Source organism: Dryobates pubescens, chromosome 3 (genome assembly GCF_014839835.1).
Source record: "Dryobates pubescens isolate bDryPub1 chromosome 3, bDryPub1.pri, whole genome shotgun sequence".
Taxonomy (NCBI): Eukaryota; Metazoa; Chordata; class Aves; order Piciformes; family Picidae; genus Dryobates; species Dryobates pubescens.
In genome coordinates, this window is record NC_071614.1 from 13,946,330 (window position 1) to 13,963,664 (window position 17,335).

Sequence of the window (17,335 nt, forward strand, 5' to 3'; positions counted from 1 at the left end):
ATGTGTTCCAGCTCATGCTTTGCACAGGGATAGGATGGAATAATGCATCTGGACCGTGTAAGCCAACAGGTGGAGGTTTTGAGTATGGGGCACAGAAATGACTTTCTGAAGTACCTGAAAGCAGCCAGCAACTGGGTAAACCTCAAAGCAATACCTGCTCAGCAATGCTGAGTGGTGGTGAATGGTGCCACATCCAGCTGGCAGCCAGTCACCAGTGGCATCCCCCAGGGATCAGTGCTGGGCCCCATCCTCTTTAACATCTTCATTGATGATCTGGATGAGGGGATTGAGTCAGTCATCAGCAAGTGTGCAGATGACACCAAGCTGAGAGCAGATGTTGGTCAGTTAGAGGGCAGAAGGGCTCTGCAGAGGGACCTCGACCAACAGGACAGATGGGCAGAGTCCAACAGGATGTCATTCAACAAGTCCAAGTGCCAGGTGCTGCACTTTGGCCACAGCAACCCCAGGCAGTGCTACAGGCTGGGGTCAGAGTGGCTGAGAGCTGCCAAACAGAGAGGGACCTGGGGGTGCTGATTGACAGCTGCCTAAACATGAGCCAGCAGTGTGCCCAGGTGGCCAAGATGGCCAATGGCATCCTGGCCTGCATTAGGAACAGTGTGGCCAGCAGGAGCAGGGAAGTCATTGTGCCCTGTACTCTGCGTTGGTAGGCCACACCTTGAGTACTGTGTCCAGTTCTGGGCCCCTCAGTTTAAGAAGGACATTGAGAGACTTGAAGGTGTCCAGAGAAGGGCAACAAGGCTGGGGAGAGGCCTTGAGCACAGCCCTGTGAGGAGAGGCTGAGGGAGATGGGATTGTTTAGCTTGGAGAAGAGGAGGCTCAAGGGTGACCTCATTGCCCTCTCCAACTCCCTGAAGGGGGATTGTAGCCAGGAGGGGGTTGGTCTCTTCTCCCAGGCAACCAGTACCAGAACAAGAGGACACAGTCTCAAGCTGTGCTAGGGGAGGTTTAGGCTGGAGGTGAGGAGAAAGTGCTTCACTGAGTCGTTCATCATTGGAATGTGCTGCCCAGGGAGGTGGTGGAGTCCCTATCCCTGGAGGTGTTCAAGAGGGGATTGGATGTGGCACTTGGTGCCATGGTTTAGTCATGAGGTCTGTGGTGACAGGTTGGACTTGAGGTCTCTTCCAACCTTAGTGATACTGTGATATGCATGACCTTATGGTCTGAAGAAGGAAAGAATTGAATGGGAAGGATGGACTGGAAAGCTGGAGTCTGAAGAGTAGGAATTCTTGAGCATTGCAAAGGGATGCTCTGCTGCTTGTGAAGGCTCCTGTGTTACTGAGCTCTGAAGCAACCAGAAGCCTCAGATCAGTGCAGTCATGGTTGGCTTGTGTGGTTTTTCTGAGGACTTACTGTTAGGACTCAGATTAATCATCCTGAATGAGAAGGAATCCTGGCAATAGGAATGCTAGCCACAGAGATATTCAGAATTCAAATCCACTTCTTCATACATATTTGGAGAGAATTACCAGGTCTGTAGGCTTCATGGAGTTGTTCCTGCATATTCTGTTCAAGTCCAGCTAGCTATCAGATAGTTTTGAAGCTTATTGTGGATTTTCTGCTTTGGAAATATGAAATACAATTTCTGGGATTCTTTCCAAAGTGCAGGGCAGTTGTCAGGCAATAGATTTGAGCCTATTTTTAAAATCAGGAATGGAAGATTCTCTCTCACAGTCCAGATAGCCCATATTTTCCTAATTACTTAATCAGAGCACTCAAGATTTTATGCTTCTGGCTGCAGTCTTTGTGAAATGGCCAGAGGAGCATTTGCAGTTGTGCAAGCTGACTCTGGCAGGGGCATGCCTGGAGACAAACCTTTGTGGCAGGGCTGGAATGAAACTCCTCCCCTGCCCTTTCAAGAGTACATTTGGTCCCAAGCAAGCCTTAGCTTCCTTCACAAGGAGCACGTGCAGAAACTCTTCTCCGCTGCAGGATGTGATTCAGAGCTCAGAGAGCATCTCATGCAAACACCTTGGCTGCTGGAAGCAGCTGGGGAGGAGACAAGAGAGTGTCAGCCCCGCCAATGGTAGTGGCTCATCCATCTCCTAGTGCTTTTGAAATGCCTTTCAGAAGGTGCTGAAATGGAGGTGAGCTCAGCAGAACTCCTTGTCACACTGTCCCTGTAAGCAGCATGGTCCCTGGTGCATCTCCAGAAACGTGCTGGATCTTTGCGGGTGTCCAGGTGCCACAATTCCCTCTGGCCTCGCAGTTGTCCCCACTGTGTCCTTCAGCAGCAGGGAGTTGCTTGGCTTGGCAGTGGAGGGCTTCAGCTTCAGAACAGTTCTAAAACAGAAAAGAAGGGACTTCTGCCAAGGGCTGGGAGTGACAGGATGAGGGACAAAGGGTTTGAGCTGGGAGAGGGCAGACTGAGACTGGAGAGGAGGAAGAAATTCATTGCTGTGAGGCTGGTGAGACTCTGGAACAGGTTACCCAGGGAGGCTGTGGCTGCCTCCTCCCTGGAGGTGTTCAAGGCCATGCTGGATGAGGCTTTGCACAACCTGGGCTGGTGGGAGGTGTCCCTGCCCATGGCAGGGTTGGAACTGGATGATCTTTGGGGTCCCTTCCAACCCAAACCATTCTGTGACTCTATGAATATCAAGAACTGGGGAGGGGTCTGCACAATTCTGATGCAGACATGAGAGGCAGGGAAATCCAAATGTCCTTTATCTTTTCAGGAAGGTTTCTCACTGGAGTAAGTTCAGCTGACAGGTCTGTCCTCCAGTTAGAACAGCAGTAGCTCAGTGCTGCCCCAGTATTCTGAAGCTGTTGTGTGTGGACAGCTCTTTGGAAGTGATTCTTTATTTTTGTGCCTGGCCTTCATGCCTTGGCCAAGACTGGGCTGCCAGCCTGGCTGTCATTTCGCATCACAAAGTCTACGGACAGCATCTCGCCTCTGGCTGGTTGTATTTTCAGAGCTTGCTGGGCTCCTATCCCTGGAGGATAGGAGGGTCTGGTAGCCCCTTCTGCCATCACTATTTGTGGAGAATGTTTCAGCAAATTGTATATTAATGTTTTTGAAGTTTTTGGTGCAGCCAGTTAAGTTTCTTGTAAAGGATGCTGACTGTTGGCTGCATTTCTGCACTCTCACAAACCTACAAATCACCTTTTTACAATCAGCTTTTGGGTTTCTTTAATGGCAACATTCTCAATTGTGAAACAGGGGCATGGGTAGAGTCTGGCTCCTGGGAAAGAACAACCCCAGGGAGCAGGATAGGTTGGGAACTGACCTGTTGGAGAGCAGTGAAAGGGAAAAGAACTTGGGGGTCCTGGTGGATGGGAGGTTGACCATGAGCCAGCAATGTGCTCTGGTGGCCAGGAAGGCCAAGGGCATCCTGGGCTGGATTAGAAGGGCTGTGGTCAGCAGGTCAAGAGAAGTTCTCCTGCCCCTCTACTCTGCCCTGGTGAGGCCACATCTGGAATCTTGTGTCCAGTTCTGGGCCCCTCAGGTCAGGAAGGACCTCAGGGAACTGCTTGAGAGAGTCCAGCGCAGAGCCACAGAGCTGCTGAAGACAGTGGAAGATCTTCCTCATGAGGAGAGCCTGAGGGAGCTGAGGGCTCTGTAGCTTGGAGAGGAGGAGCCTGGGGGTGACCTCCTTGCTGTTGCTAAAGCTGTGCAGGGTGAGTGCCCAGAGGCTGGAGCCAGGCTCTGCTGGGGGATGCCCAATGCCAGCACCAGGGGCAGTGGTGGAAGCTGAGGCAGAGGAAGTGCCATGGAAACAGGAGGAAGGATTTCCCCCCTGTGAGGTGACAGAGCCCTGGGGCAGGCTGCCCAGGGGGGTTGTGGAGTCTCCTTCTCTGGAGATATTCAAAGCCCACCTGGATGTGTTCCTGTGTGCCCTGCCCTGGGTGCCCCTGCTCTGGCAGGGGGTTGGACTGGATGACTTCTGGAGGTCCCTTCCAGCCCCTCACATTCTGTGATAAATCTCTAATCAAGGAGTGAGATTTTGATTGCTTCATTCTGACATGTACACAGCTGGGACACTTTCCCCCCTGCCATTTCAGATGAATGGATTCACAATAGCTTCTCACACCCAGCTTCATGATTCATATTAAGCAGGATGCTAATTTTCTTGTGACTCTTTGTATTGCTGTTGACTGATTTCAGTAGATTTGTGGTAGGAAAATAGGTTTTTAGGTTACTGTGTGGAAAGCTGTCCATTGAAAATGTGAATAAAGCCCTTGTCTCTTATTCCTTGTATCTAGCTGATTCTTCCTGCATTCCTTACTTATCTCCTATGCTTATCTTCTGTGAGTAATGGGTCACACCTGAAGCTTTGCTTGCTCTTGTGCACTCCCCAGCTTCTGTTCCCGTTGGAAAATGTGGATCTGGTTTATTTTTCTGGCTGCATCTTCCTGCTGAATATTTCCATAGAGCCCCCTGAATGTGGAGTGATGTTGATCTATTTCTCTTAATCATCCTACATTAAGGCTGTAATAAATTTTCAAAGCAGTCCTTCCTGCCTGCCTCTTTGCAGACTGGCTACATTCAGTGTTAGATGCTGGCAGCAAGGCAAAGAGCTTCACTTTACTTTGCAGTGACTGATCCAACGTTAGCTTGCCACGAAGCATGCAGGAGATGCTTACAGCTTCCCTTGCTTTAGCTGTTCTTTTTTAGCCTGCTTTGCTGAACAGGCAATTGCCTATTGCTGCATGCAGCACATCCTCCTTTCTAGTCTGTTTTTGTGCTCCCCTCCTTTGTCATTACAAGTGAGTAAAGTCATGTCATATGCTTTTTATTTACCCAGAATCCAGGCTGGAAGGCTGGCTGTCAGTTCCCAACAAAGGCAACATAAAGCGGCACGGCTGGAAGAAGCAGGTACAGCCTCACTGTTACTGTGCTCTGTCTGCACCCTCAGCTGCCATGCTCTCTCATGAGGAGCAGGAGGCAGGGGCTGGGAAGGTAGCATTTTCCTTGTCCTGTGTGGCACATCCCACCCCGGAATACACAAACTCTATTCACAGGTGCAGGTGCCTGTTGGTGGTGTTACCACTGCAGCAGGGCATTGCTAATGGTTGCAAGCAAGGTAGGAAGTTCAGACAAGGTGTAAAGGCCAAGCCCACAAGACAGCTTTTCCCTGGCTCCAAATGGCCACCAGACCCCAGGAGGCTGAGGAGCCGCAGCCGGTGCCGTGAGGGCAGGGAATTCTCTGTGGACTCGAAGTCCGGGAAACAGCTTCCAGGAACTGCAGAATAATCCAGGAAGTGCTGGCACTAAACCAAGGGAAATGGCTTCCTGGGGGCGCTGCAGGCTGGCAGCACAGGGGCGCTCCCGGCCGAGACCGGCACTGCCTGCAGCAGGCAGCAGCAGCTCCCGGCTGCACCGCGGCCGCTTGGCTGGCACGGCAGAGACAGGGCGCAGGGAGCAGCCACCTCGGAACAGCAATCTGGGAGCAACACTCCCGGAGCATCAATCATCTCACAGCAGCACTCCTGGAGCAGTAATTATCTCAGAGCAGCACTCCCGGAACAGCAGTCATCTCGGAGCAGCAATCTCGGAGCAGCAATCATCCTGGAGCAGCAATCATCCTGGACCAGCAGTCATGGAGCAGCACTCCCAGAGCAGCAGTCATGGAGCAGCACTCCCGGAGCAGCAATCATCTCGCAGCAGCAATCTTGGAGCAGCACTCCTGGAGCAGCAATCATCTCACAGCAGCACTCCCGGAGCAGCAATCTCGGAGCAGCAACCATCTCAGAGCAGCACTCCTGGAGCAGCAATCTCGGAGCAGCAATCATCCTGGAGCAGCAATCATCCTGGAGCAGCACTCCCAGAGCAGCAGTCATCCCGGAGCAGCAATCATCCCGGAGCAGCAATCATCCCGGAGCAGCAATCATGGAGCATCCTTTCACCCTGTTCTGTGTTTGCCCATTCAAACCCCTAAAAGGGAGGGGGAAAGCAAAGCGGGGTTTGGGGGCTCTCCCCCACACTCCACCCTGTTGGCAGTGGATATTGGAGTGCTGGGCAAGCACCCTTTGCAGTTGAGTGAGGTGTGTTACTTGCAGGTTATCACTGTCCCCATATGGAATACAACAAGTACTACTTAACACTACAGAAATAATGCTGCACATCATTAAATGAACAATGATTGCTCAACACAGTAAAATACAAAGATCATTAGCAGAGCAATTGCTGCTTTAAGCCCTTGGCTTGGAGGTCGTTCTCAGGGCCCATGTGATGGTTCCATCTGCCACCCCATTGATGTGCCTCTGTCTCTGTGGAGCTGGTTCTCCCTGTTCCCAGTGCTGGTTCTCCCCTTTCCAGGTGCTGGCCGATTCACTGGAATCAAGTTCTTGGCCTAGGCTCCATTCTGTAGGGAGACCAAACTGGCCTTGGTATGTAGCAGCCAGGCACATCACCTTATAGTGGGGAACAATCCACTGCACACTGCTGCAGTGAGTCCTGCCATTGGCACCCAGGGCTTCCCAGGCATATAAGTCCCTATGCCTAGCTAGTGTCGTGGGCACAACCCCTGCAGACTAAGACATCAACTCCCCTGGAAGGCTTTTTTAGGCATATGGTGAATTGGTTTTGGAGCCCCCATTTAAGAAGCAAACAAAATTACTGGAGTAATGTGTGTGCAGGAGCAAAAAGGACACCACCAAAATTCCAGCTCAGTACAGCTTACAACAGGTGGGTGAGGAAATGATTTGCAATGGGCATCTTGGAACCATCAAACATCCCACTTCTCCTTTGAGCAAGCTGCTTTGTAATCCTGTCACTGAAAAAGATGCTCTTTGTACCACTTGAGAGCAGAGGGTAGGGGATACCACACCTCAGTGCTCTGGAAGCCATGGAAGAGTACCTCAGGCTGCCACACACCATTCCAAGGAGGTTTCTGTCTCCCTTGCTTTTAAAATGCTCAGGCTCTTGATCAGAACTCAGAAACTGGACCTGTCTTCTGGAATTCCTGCTCTAAGGAAAGCAGTGCTGCTTTGCCTCTGCAGAGGTAATGGTCTTTGAAACTTCAGATGATGATGAAATGCCTGGAAGCACTTTTCTGTTGTTGCCACCTTTGGACATCCTGCACCAAATGCCAGCAGTGTGCATGGCCCCTGGAATTGTGTGCATTCTGCAAGCACTGTGTGTGAAATGCTGCATTTCCTTCCGTCTTCCTTACTTCTGTTCAGACACCAGTACTGGGAACGATGAAATTTATTCATGGCAGTTTGAGTGGCACTTTCTGATTTGGCTGAAAGGTCCTTCCCAGCTGCCCCTGTGTACATTCTCAGTGGTTCCTACACAGTGTGAAGGTCATGGATTCAGTTCCTGTCAAAGCAGCACTGAAGTGTTTGTATTTGGCCTTTAGCTGCTGAATCCCTTCTCTGAAGTGTTCCGTTTTACAGGTGGCTAACAGAGTCACAGTGGTTTGAGTTCCAGCCCTGCCTGTGTTCACAGCAGTATCAGACCTTGATGTCTGGCAATCAAACCCAGTCCCCGTTCTGCCTTGTGGAGAGCAAGTGTGCAGCTCTGCTGCCTTATTTCCAGCAGTAGCCTTATTCCCAGACCGGCAGAGGAGAAAGTGTGACCTTGTGCCATATTGGAGCTGCTTTCTGCAGATGCCACAAGTGTTTCTGGTTTGGTTTCTGATCTCTTTGCCTTTCACTGTGTCTCTGTTAGCAGAACTCCAGGAAATCTACAGAGCAGGGTCAGGAATGTTCCTGGTGCCATATCTGAGTCAAATGCCAAAGGCACTTGGGTATTTTTAAGGTGCCTCACCAAACACACCTATTTTAAAGCCTCTTTCATAAAACTTGTTCTTGCACTTTGAAGGAATCTGAGCCACAGATGGATGTCTGCCATAAAATGAGCCATGCTGATAAGATTTCTTAACTAGATGAGGCTCAAACCAGTGAGACAGGACTGAGGAGCCACGTTGACTTAGATCTGCATTCTGATGGCTGAACTCTGAAACAAGCTGCTTGTAGCCAGTCTGCCCAGGTGCTTCTGCTCCACGTTGTCATGTGCTTTCAGTTTTGGGATCAGTATGCAACCTGAAATCCAGGCATGCCCTGATCAGTTGAAACTAAAGGGAAAGCCGAACTCCATTAGCAGTGCAACTGGGTTGATGCCTGAGATGCTGTAACGTGAGCTGCTGCATGTCTGACCCCAGTTCCAGCAGTGCTGATAGGTTTGCCCCACGCCCTCTGAGCCACTTAGCATGACCTAGGGCTGAGTGTGGAGAGTTAACTTGGATTTGACCTCAAGCTGACACTAAAATGGGTTAGCCAGATTCCTATCTGGAGCTTCTTTTCACCCCAGATGTTTCTGCTGCTTCATTTTGGCTTTATTTCACCAGTCCATGCAGCAGAGTGCAGGGTATGGTTAGCTGAAGCAGTGAGCATCTCCTTTAGCCTCTGGTAGCTCAGTGTGAAGCACCAGGGACTCTTGCAGGTGTCTCAAACTAGGGTTGTTGCTGGCAGCTTTATCTCTGAGCCATAGATTCTGCACTCCAGGTGCTGCTCAGTGATTACAACAGTTTTCACAGTAACAAATCTTCAGTTTGTGTGCAGGTAGGATCCCAGAGTTGTCCCAGGCCTGCCAGGGTGCTGCAGGGGGAATGTAAAGTCACTGCAGCTGCAGCCTTGCCCAGCTGCCAGCAGGGCAGCTGCCAGCACCGTGATTTGCCTCTCTCCTGGTGTTGCTTTAACAAACTTCATTTGCTCAGGCTTTGTGTGTGCAGGTAGTAGGAGAGCAGGAGAAATGCTGCTTTGAAAATGCCCTTATGACCTGGGTTTACCTTTTCTTTCCCCAGTATGTTGTGGTGAGCAGTAAGAAGATTCTGTTCTACAATGATGAGAAGGACAAGGACCAGTCCAATCCATCTATGGTACTAGATATAGAGTAAGTAAAGTCACAGGTTTGGATGCAGATTAGCAAAGGAGCACTCTGTGTGGAACAAATGATCCCAGATCTGCAAGCTTGCAGGCAAAATTCCACAAATGATGTGTAATTTCCCATGCTACCTGGGCCATGCCTTCCAGGGTGCTGTTGACAGGAGACACCACCTTTTCTTTGTCCTGCTGTTGCTGGCAGCTAGAGGAAAAGTGGAGTACACAGTAGTGTGACACTGCTGGTAGTCACTGCTCTGAACTTACAGGCTCAGAGGCAGTGGAACCTCCACAGCTTGCCTCTCTTCCTATGACTCAGTGCAGTGACTGTTTCCTTGAGTTGCTCCAGCAGCTGCTTTCTAAAGCAGGCCATGCTAGCTGGGGGATAGTTAGGGAACTGCCTGTCTGATTTCAGGGCTCATCCTCTGCTTCATACCTTTTGCTTGCTGTCTGAAGGAGCATCAGTGCTGGAATCGCAGACAGGCTTGGGTTGGAAGCAACCTTAAAGACCAGCTAGTTCCAAACCCCTGCCATAGGCAGCGACTCCTCCTGCTAGCCCATGCTGCTCAGAGCCCCATCCAGCTTGGCTTTCAACACTCCCAGGGAGAAGGCATTCACAGCCTGTCTGGGCATCCAGTGCCTCACCACCCTCTGAGGAAAGGACTTTTTCCTTACACATAATCTAAATCTCCCCTCTTCCAGTTTGAAGCCATTCCCCTCATCCTTCCACTACCCTGTTAAGAGTCCTTCCTCATCTTTCCTGTAGAGCCTTCCAGTCTCTGCAGGGGGCTACAAGAAAGATGGGGAGGGACTTTTGAGGGTGTCAGGGAGTGATAGCACTAGGGGGGATGGAGCAAAACTAGAAGTGGGGAGATTGAGATTGGCTGTGAGGAAGAAGTTGTTCCCCATGAGGGTGGTGAGAGCCTGGCACAGGTTGCCCAGGGAGGTGGTGGAAGCCTCCTGCCTGGAGGTGTTTGCAGCCAGGCTGGATGTGGCTGTGAGCAACCTGCTGTAGTGTGAGGTGTCCCTGCCCATGGCAGGGGGTGGAACTGGATGATACTTGAAGTCCCTTCCAGGCCTGACAATTCTATGATTCTTTAGGTACTGGAAGGTTGCTGTAAGCTCTCCGGGAGTGTTGATCAAGCCCATAGCACTTCTGACTTTTCCAGGTGGTTTCTGTTTAGAGTAACAAAACAAATGGTGATCCCTTTGCATTGGTTACATGTGAGGAGAGTTGTGTCAGGTATCACTGAAGCCCACTGCTGATAGACAGCTGAGTGTGGTGTTTGAACAGCTGGGCCTTAGAAAGCAGTAACTGAAAAAGGGGTTGGAAGTTCACGAGCAGGTCTGTCAGTGAGGGACAGAGTGGTCTGGAAGGAATCTCCAAGCCGGGAAATGCTTAGGCTGCCCTCTGCTCATCACCAGGAGGAGAGTTATTTTTCCTCTGAGTTACTTCTTACTGTCTTGTCACAAACAGCTGTTCCAGCAGCTTTTGAAAACAAGATGCTGAGATAGTTGCACTTCCAGTCTTGATCCAGTATAGGATGATGCTCATTCCAATTTTAACAGTATTTTCAAGAGCTGGTGCCCCAGCCTGCCTGTGGCATGTTCTGACACTGATTGTGTATCAGCTGATAAGATGATTTAGTGCAAAGGACAGTGAGTAATACTCTGCTTCAGGAGGCTACCTTCAGGGCTGTCCATAAGCTTTTCTAGCAATAATCTGTTAGACTTCTCAGTGTTCTGAAGAGGGATTTGAAAGTCAGAGAATCATAGAGTTGTTAGGGTTGGAAGGGACCTCAGGGATCATCCAGTTCCAACCCCCCTGCTATGGACAGAGACCCCTGACACTAGATCAGGTGTCCCTGATCAGGTGTCCCTGATCTGGTCTTCCCAGGTAAATTGAACCCATCCTAAGACAATTCTTTCCATGCTGTGGAGTGCTTTGGTCCCCCCAGGCAAACAGGATCTCTATGGTGTATGAATTGCTTCCTACGATCACCCTGTAGACTTGATTTGTGCCATACTGCTTGCATGAACAGGGTTTGTAGGAAGTGGAGAGCACTGTGCTGTGTTTTCCAAGCACACAACCTCCTGGCAGCTCTGATTCCTGTTTCTGCTCTTCTAGTAAGCTGTTCCACGTCCGCCCCGTGACTCAAGGAGATGTGTACAGAGCTGAAACAGAGGAGATCCCCAAAATATTCCAGGTAAAAAGAAATGTGTTCTCATTGCTCTTTAACTCTGGAACAGACTCCTTGTCAGCTCCTTGTCAGGTGCAGAGCCATAGTGCTCAGCAGTAAGACAGCAGTGCTCCTTTGCAGATCCTCTACGCTAATGAGGGGGAGTGCAGGAAGGACCTGGAGGTGGAAGCAGTGCAGCCAGCAGAGAAGACCAATTTCATCAATCACAAAGGCCATGAGTTCATTCCAACACTGTACCACTTCCCAGCCAACTGTGAGGCCTGTGCCAAACCTCTCTGGCATGTCTTCAAGCCCCCTGCTGCCCTGGAGTGCCGGAGGTGCCACGTCAAGTGCCACAGAGACCACCTGGATAAGAAGGAGGAGCTGATTGCGCCCTGCAAAGGTACCCTGGGTGCTCTGCTGTGGTCTCTGCTGCAGGTGGCCAGAGCTGCTGAGCTATAGCAGGCAAATAGAAGCACTTCTGTGTCAAAAGTTTCTGTCTCCAGTTTCCCCCTTGTAGGTGATGAAAGGTGGCACGGAAGTGCTGCTCTGTTAGTGCTGCTTGTGAGCAGGCAGCTGTGGCAAGCTCTGCCAGGAGCCCTTTGCTGCTGGAGTTGGTGTGGCTCTGCCAAGGGCCCACAGGCCCAAATCCTGGTCAGCTCCTTGGTTCCCAGATCATTCTCTCTTACACATGGCCCACATTAGGAACAACACAGGGCCCGCATCACCAAGTTCTGCTGAGACCTTGAAGAGTGGTTCTTCAGCCACTTCAGGGACTAGAAGGAAGGTTTTCTCCCTGTGCTTCTCCAGAGTGGACATGTGGGGTATGTCCTCTGGAACTCAGCTGTAAGGCACCCACACAGCTTCCCAGCTTGAATCATAGAATCACAGAACGGTTTGGATTGGAAGGGACCTCCAAAGGTCATCCAGTCCAACCCCCTGCACTCAGCAGGGACATCCTCCACTGGATCAGGTTGCCCAGAGCTCTCTCCAGCCTCACCTTGATGGGCTCCAGCCACCTCCCTGGGCAACCCACTCCATGCTAATATTAGACTTGAGAATCTTAATGTAGAGTGACAAACACTGAAAGAAACTGTACTGGTGATTGCTGCTCCTTGTCCTGCAAAGCACACACACAAGTGCAGTGCAGGTATGCAGCTGCCCTTGCAGTGCCTTGCAGGGGCACTGCTGGCCTGTCACAGTTCTTGTTCTGGGAAGGGGTCCCAGCTCCCACTGAATCCTCTTCCTCCTTTCCCTTGCAGTGAGCTACGATGTGACTTCAGCAAGAGATATGCTGTTACTGGCCTCCTGTCAAGATGAACAGAAGAAGTGGGTGACTCATTTAGTAAAGAAGATCCCCAAGACCCCACCTTCTACTTTTGTGCGTGCCTCTCCTCGGACTCTCTCCACAAGATCCTCAGCAAATCAGTCATTCCGAAAAGCTGTTAAAAATACTTCTGGGAAAGCTAGGTGAGAGGTGAACCACAACAGCTGCAGCTGTTCTTAACCTGAAAAACCTCTGCTCATAAACCCTGCAAAGCATTTCCACAGTGATGGCTGCTGAGCTGCTGGTCTAAAGCTCTGCTGAAATCCTGAAGGAAGGCACAGACAATTCTCCTGTTTCTGTGGTACATCTGCTGGGGGATTGGATGTGGAAGGGTCTTACAGAGAGGAGAGTGCCTGGCTGGCAGTGCCCCTGAGGCTGCATTGTTTGCTGTTCAAAGGCCAGACTTAGCAGATGTATTAGCAGTGGCACTGGGCTGCAGGGGTGATCCATGTAGCCATTCATGGACTGACTCAGAGAGCCTGGATGAGACAGAAGTCTTCTGCAGATGGGGGAGATGCCAGGAACTGAGGGGTTCTCATTCTTGATGCTAGTTCCTCTGGTGTGAGGCAGCTGCAGTACTCATTCCATACTCTTTGCTTACTCATTCCCCATCTCCTCCTTTCCCAGCAGCTGTTTTTGTAAGCTGTTTGTGACCCTACACATGAACCAGGACAAGATTTCAAATACACATTTTGATGCTAGGTAACTGCAAGCAGATCATTTTCACCCTGCATTGGCTTCCTCATGCTGTGTGCATGTTTCCTTCCCCAAAAGTGACCAATGGGGTAGGCAGGATATAGTCTCAAGAGGGAAAGAGTCTTCCTCATTGGCAGGGCTACCAAAATAAACATCCTACAAACACAGTGCACTGAGAGCAACCTTCTGCATGTAAAGAGACACTGGGTGCATGATGAACATCCTCCATCAGGGGAGAGTAGGGGAAACTAGGAAAGATGCAAAGGGTACTGGTTGTCATCCCCACCATTAACACTACAGCAGAAGTGATCCCAGTGCAGCGGTAGCAGTGAATGGGGTGAAAGCCCTCAGGGTAATCTTCTCCAAGGGCATTAGTCCTTGAGCACAAAGCTGTCAGTATAAAAGCTCAGTGATGCTGTGGGCAGTGTTGTGTCAGAGGTAGTGATCAATGCACCAGTGTGGGGAGAAGGGCATCAAAAAGAAGCTGTCAGCAGCAGCTGAGAGCATGCAGCCTTTCTAGAGCATCTGGGAGAGCAGGCAGGCTCACAGGCGCTGAGCACAGCCTCAGCTTGCTGCTGGCAGGACTGTACCAGAGCCATGATGTGAGATTGCATTGCTCAGGAGGGGAGGAGGAGGCTGCTCCCCTGGGGTCAGGAAAGCCATGAAGCGTGGGGGGGACAGCAGGTCCTTTTCCTTTTAGGAAGCAGTGAACTGTGAGAGAGCTTCTCTGAACTCCCTGCACCTGCAGCTCTCATCCTGACCTCTTTCCCTTGCAGTGATGGTTTTTATGGGATGGAGGTGTTTAGCTCCCAGTAAGGATCTGCAGCTGGTTCTCTTGGCATGCAGCAGAGCAGAGCTTATCTCAGTGCTGGAGTCCTGCCAGGTGAGCAGGCAGGAACTGTTTTGTTGGATGGATACAGACTTTAATACAGGCTTGAGGGCATCTTAGTGCCTCTCATGTGGGTCTGATCCACCTTTCTTTGCAGCTGGTAGGCAGCCTTCCACTGACTCCATGGAGAGGAGTATCAGAGCCATTGGAAGGAGCTTCATGTGCAGGTTCATCTGAAGTTCTGTTCCTCACTTGAACAGCCAGGCACTAGTAGTGGTTTCCTGATGAACTTCATGATGCCAGCACCCACAGTCCTGCTTCTGGAGCTGGAACTACACCACACAGCTTACAGTGTGCTGATCCTGCCCATTGTATCAGCACCTTGAGCTGTTTGTTTGAAAATACTTGGACCTGAGCACCATATGAAGTTAATGCATGATTAAACCAAACAAAAACCCAAACAAACCCCAGACAACCAGAAGTCCTGTGTGTCAGATGAGCTCTGCCAACTGCAAGTGCATGCTCTTGACCTCTGTTTGTGCTGCCAGGTGAAGAAGGTCACCATGAATTTGCCATGAATGCACCCAGGACTGTTTGCTTTCAATGGTTTGCTGGTAAAATTGCACCTCTATGACCATCTGTCTGCTCTCTGAGGTTCAGTAAGGCAAAGTGCAAAGTCCTGCACCTAGGTTCATAAATCCCAGTCCAGGCTGGGCATGAGATTGAGAGCAGCCCTGCAGAAAAGGACTTGGGGGTGCTGGTGGGTGAGAAGCTGGATGTGAGCCAGCAATGGGCACTTCCAGCCCAGAAGGCCAGTGGCAGCCTGGGCTGCATCAGAAAGCAGCACCAAAAAGAAAGAGGTCATTCTGCTCCTCTTCTGTGCTCTCGTGAGACCTCACCTGCAGTTTTGTGTCCAGCTATGAGGCTCCCAACACAAGAGACATGGACCTGATGGAGAGGGTCTGGAGGGGGCAACCAAGATGATCTGAGGGCTAGAGAACCTCCCTTATGAGACAGGCTGAGAGAGTTGGGGCTGCTCAGCCTGGAGAAGGCGCCAGGGAGACTTTAGAGCAGCCTTCCAGTACCTGAAGAGGACCTACAGTAAGGGGAGGGACTTGTGGTAATAAATGCAGTGATTTGAAACTGGAGCAGGGTAGGTTTAGGTTGAACATCAGGAGAAAGTTCTTCATCATGAAAAGTGGTGAACAGGCTGCCCAGGGATGTGGCTGAAGTCCTGTCCCTGGAGACATCCAAGATCAGACTTGGTGTGTCCCGGGGCAGCCTGATCAAGTTGGAGGTGTCCTGCTGTCTGCAGGGGGATTGGACAAGATGCCCTTGGAGGGCCCCTTCCACCCCAAGGCAGTCTGTGACTCCTCATACTGTAACACCCCCGCCTCAAAGGTGCTGTGTGTGGCACCGCCTTCTGCAAGCCTGCAGCTGTGTTCTGCAGCTCATTTCTCCTTCAGTAATTGTCTCTCTCCCTTTGTTGCAGCTAACCACATGTACAGTGCAGTGGGATCTGGTGCAGTCCCAGGAGGGCTGCTCCTGCCCAGAGGGAGCAGTGCAGACATTGTCCCTCCCAACCCAGCCACCAGAGCTGCAGGGCTCCGATCGCCGTTCCTGGCTCCTCCTCGCTTTGGCACAGACGCACGCCCAGGGTGTTTAATTGCAGGTTTGCCTACAGGTAGAGTAGATGAATTATTACTATGTAATGCAAGTTAAAGCAAATAAAGCTTAGCTAGGTGTATAAAAAGGTGCTGCCTTTTTGGATTAAAATAAAAAAACCAACCAAAAAAAAGCCAGTCAGCCACGGTGACATCCAGCCAGCTTCCTCCCTAGCCGTGCAAGGCCAGGACTGCCCCCTGCCAGGGGATACTTATGGCAAGATGAGCATATGGAATGGAGGAGAGGAGGAAGGTTTCTCAAGGAGGACTGTGTTTTGCTTTCAAGACTCAAAGCTGTACTCTTGAAGACTGCAGAACTAGCTTAACAATGGAGCCTTATCACTTGAACTTCAGTGCCTTCACTGCAGAGTTCCTAACAGCCCTAATGCTCACCGCCCGCCACGGAGCGGATCCAAGCCTTACAGGGTTTGCATCGTGCTTTACAGAACGCTGACTCAGCAGTTTCTGAAGGGGGGGAATCGAGAACTTGCCTTTAATCTGTGCAGTTTTTGCCAAGCCATACCGAGTTACTTCACTCCTAGAGGCGTTAGAAACTAACAGTCCAAAGGAGCCGCTGAGCTGGGCAGCACGCTGCGGGGTGCATCGTTCCCGTCACTGTATCAGGGCTTGCCTTGCGATTTGAAGTCCCTTAAGTTAACGACCATTTAAGTAATATATGCACTGTTTGAACTGTAAATTATTCCTACAACACTTGTGCTGGGAGTTACATTGTCCTCTTAGTGCCTTAATTTGAGATCACTGTGTCATTGCCACAGCCAGAAAGGCAGAAATCTAAACCTAAACAAAGGAGACCTCTGCACAGCTACTGCCAGCCAGTGGGGCTCACCCAGTGTTAATTGGTTGAAGTACTGTAGATGCTCAATGGATCTTCTAAATTGAGTACAATCCTGGAATGGGAATTCCTCTTACAAAGGAAGACCGATCCAGGAGCAGGAGCCAAGAGCTGTGTGGGCAGTGCGGGAAGAGAAGCAAGCAGGGAAGGCAGCAGCTGCGGGCGCCTGAGGAGCCGGAGAGCGCTGAGGAGCCGGCGGGCACGCTGTCGGGCACGCTGTCGGGCTCGTGCTTTGCAGCAGGAATGCACTCGTGGGAGGGGCAGTGTGGGTTTATTTTATTTTGTTTCTTAACCAAATACCTCCTCAGTAATTTATAATGGCTTTGCAGTTGTGTATTAAATAAAGAAGCACTGGAAAACGTTCGTCCTTGGGATGATTGCATGTTTCAAGTGGTCTGAAAGCCGCACTGATGGATATGTGATAATAAACATATCTGTTATCAATAGGGTGGGGACTCTGTGCTCATTTAATGAGAAATAAAAGTAATTTATGGAAAGACCCTTTGGAAAATGACTGCCATGGTGTTTTCTCCTCACTGCAGCTTGGACATCTGTCTCAGCTCTCAGACATTCCACGGCTTTCCCGTACAAGGTGCACTGAGAATAGCGCAGCCAGGGGCCTCTCCAACACTCTTTGGCTATTTGACATGAACAAGGCAATGCCTTATTAAATATTTTTTTCCTTGCCACAGTAATTTATATTTATCATTCATCCATGACTCAGGGTTTGCCTTGTGACTGCTTCACCCTCCATGATGTGGAGTTTCAGAAACCCCACGTATTTGGGGGAGGGAACTCTGCTCAAAAGACAAAAACCTGTGGGGGGTGGGTTTTGTTGTCTTGTTTTTATGGGACAGGCTCTGCAGCCCATGCAGCTGCCTGTCCATAGCCCTTATCATCCACCAAGGCCTGTACATGAAGCTGGCTCTCCACAGCCCTGTG

At 50.6% G+C, this 17,335-nt stretch overlaps 1 protein-coding gene across 3 annotated transcripts in view; it reads left to right on the forward strand.

Moving 5' to 3' along the window:
• ROCK1 (Rho associated coiled-coil containing protein kinase 1) overlaps window positions 1-16,600 on the forward strand; it is a 100,429-nt gene extending 83,829 nt beyond the window's left edge. For 2 of the 3 annotated variants that reach the window (XM_054179684.1, XM_054179685.1), the window contains exons 28-33: window positions 4,764-4,834; window positions 8,769-8,857; window positions 10,973-11,051; window positions 11,166-11,427; window positions 12,287-12,494; window positions 15,369-16,600. In XM_054179684.1, the coding sequence (XP_054035659.1) occupies window positions 4,764-4,834; window positions 8,769-8,857; window positions 10,973-11,051; window positions 11,166-11,427; window positions 12,287-12,494; window positions 15,369-15,372 (713 nt within the window). In that variant the 3' untranslated portion in view covers window positions 15,373-16,600. Of the gene's footprint in view, window positions 1-4,221; window positions 4,267-4,763; window positions 4,835-8,768; window positions 8,858-10,972; window positions 11,052-11,165; window positions 11,428-12,286; window positions 12,495-15,368 lie in introns of those variants that run through there. The other variant, XR_008463167.1, reaches the window with a different exon arrangement.
• The last annotated feature ends 735 nt before the right edge of the window (window positions 16,601-17,335 follow it).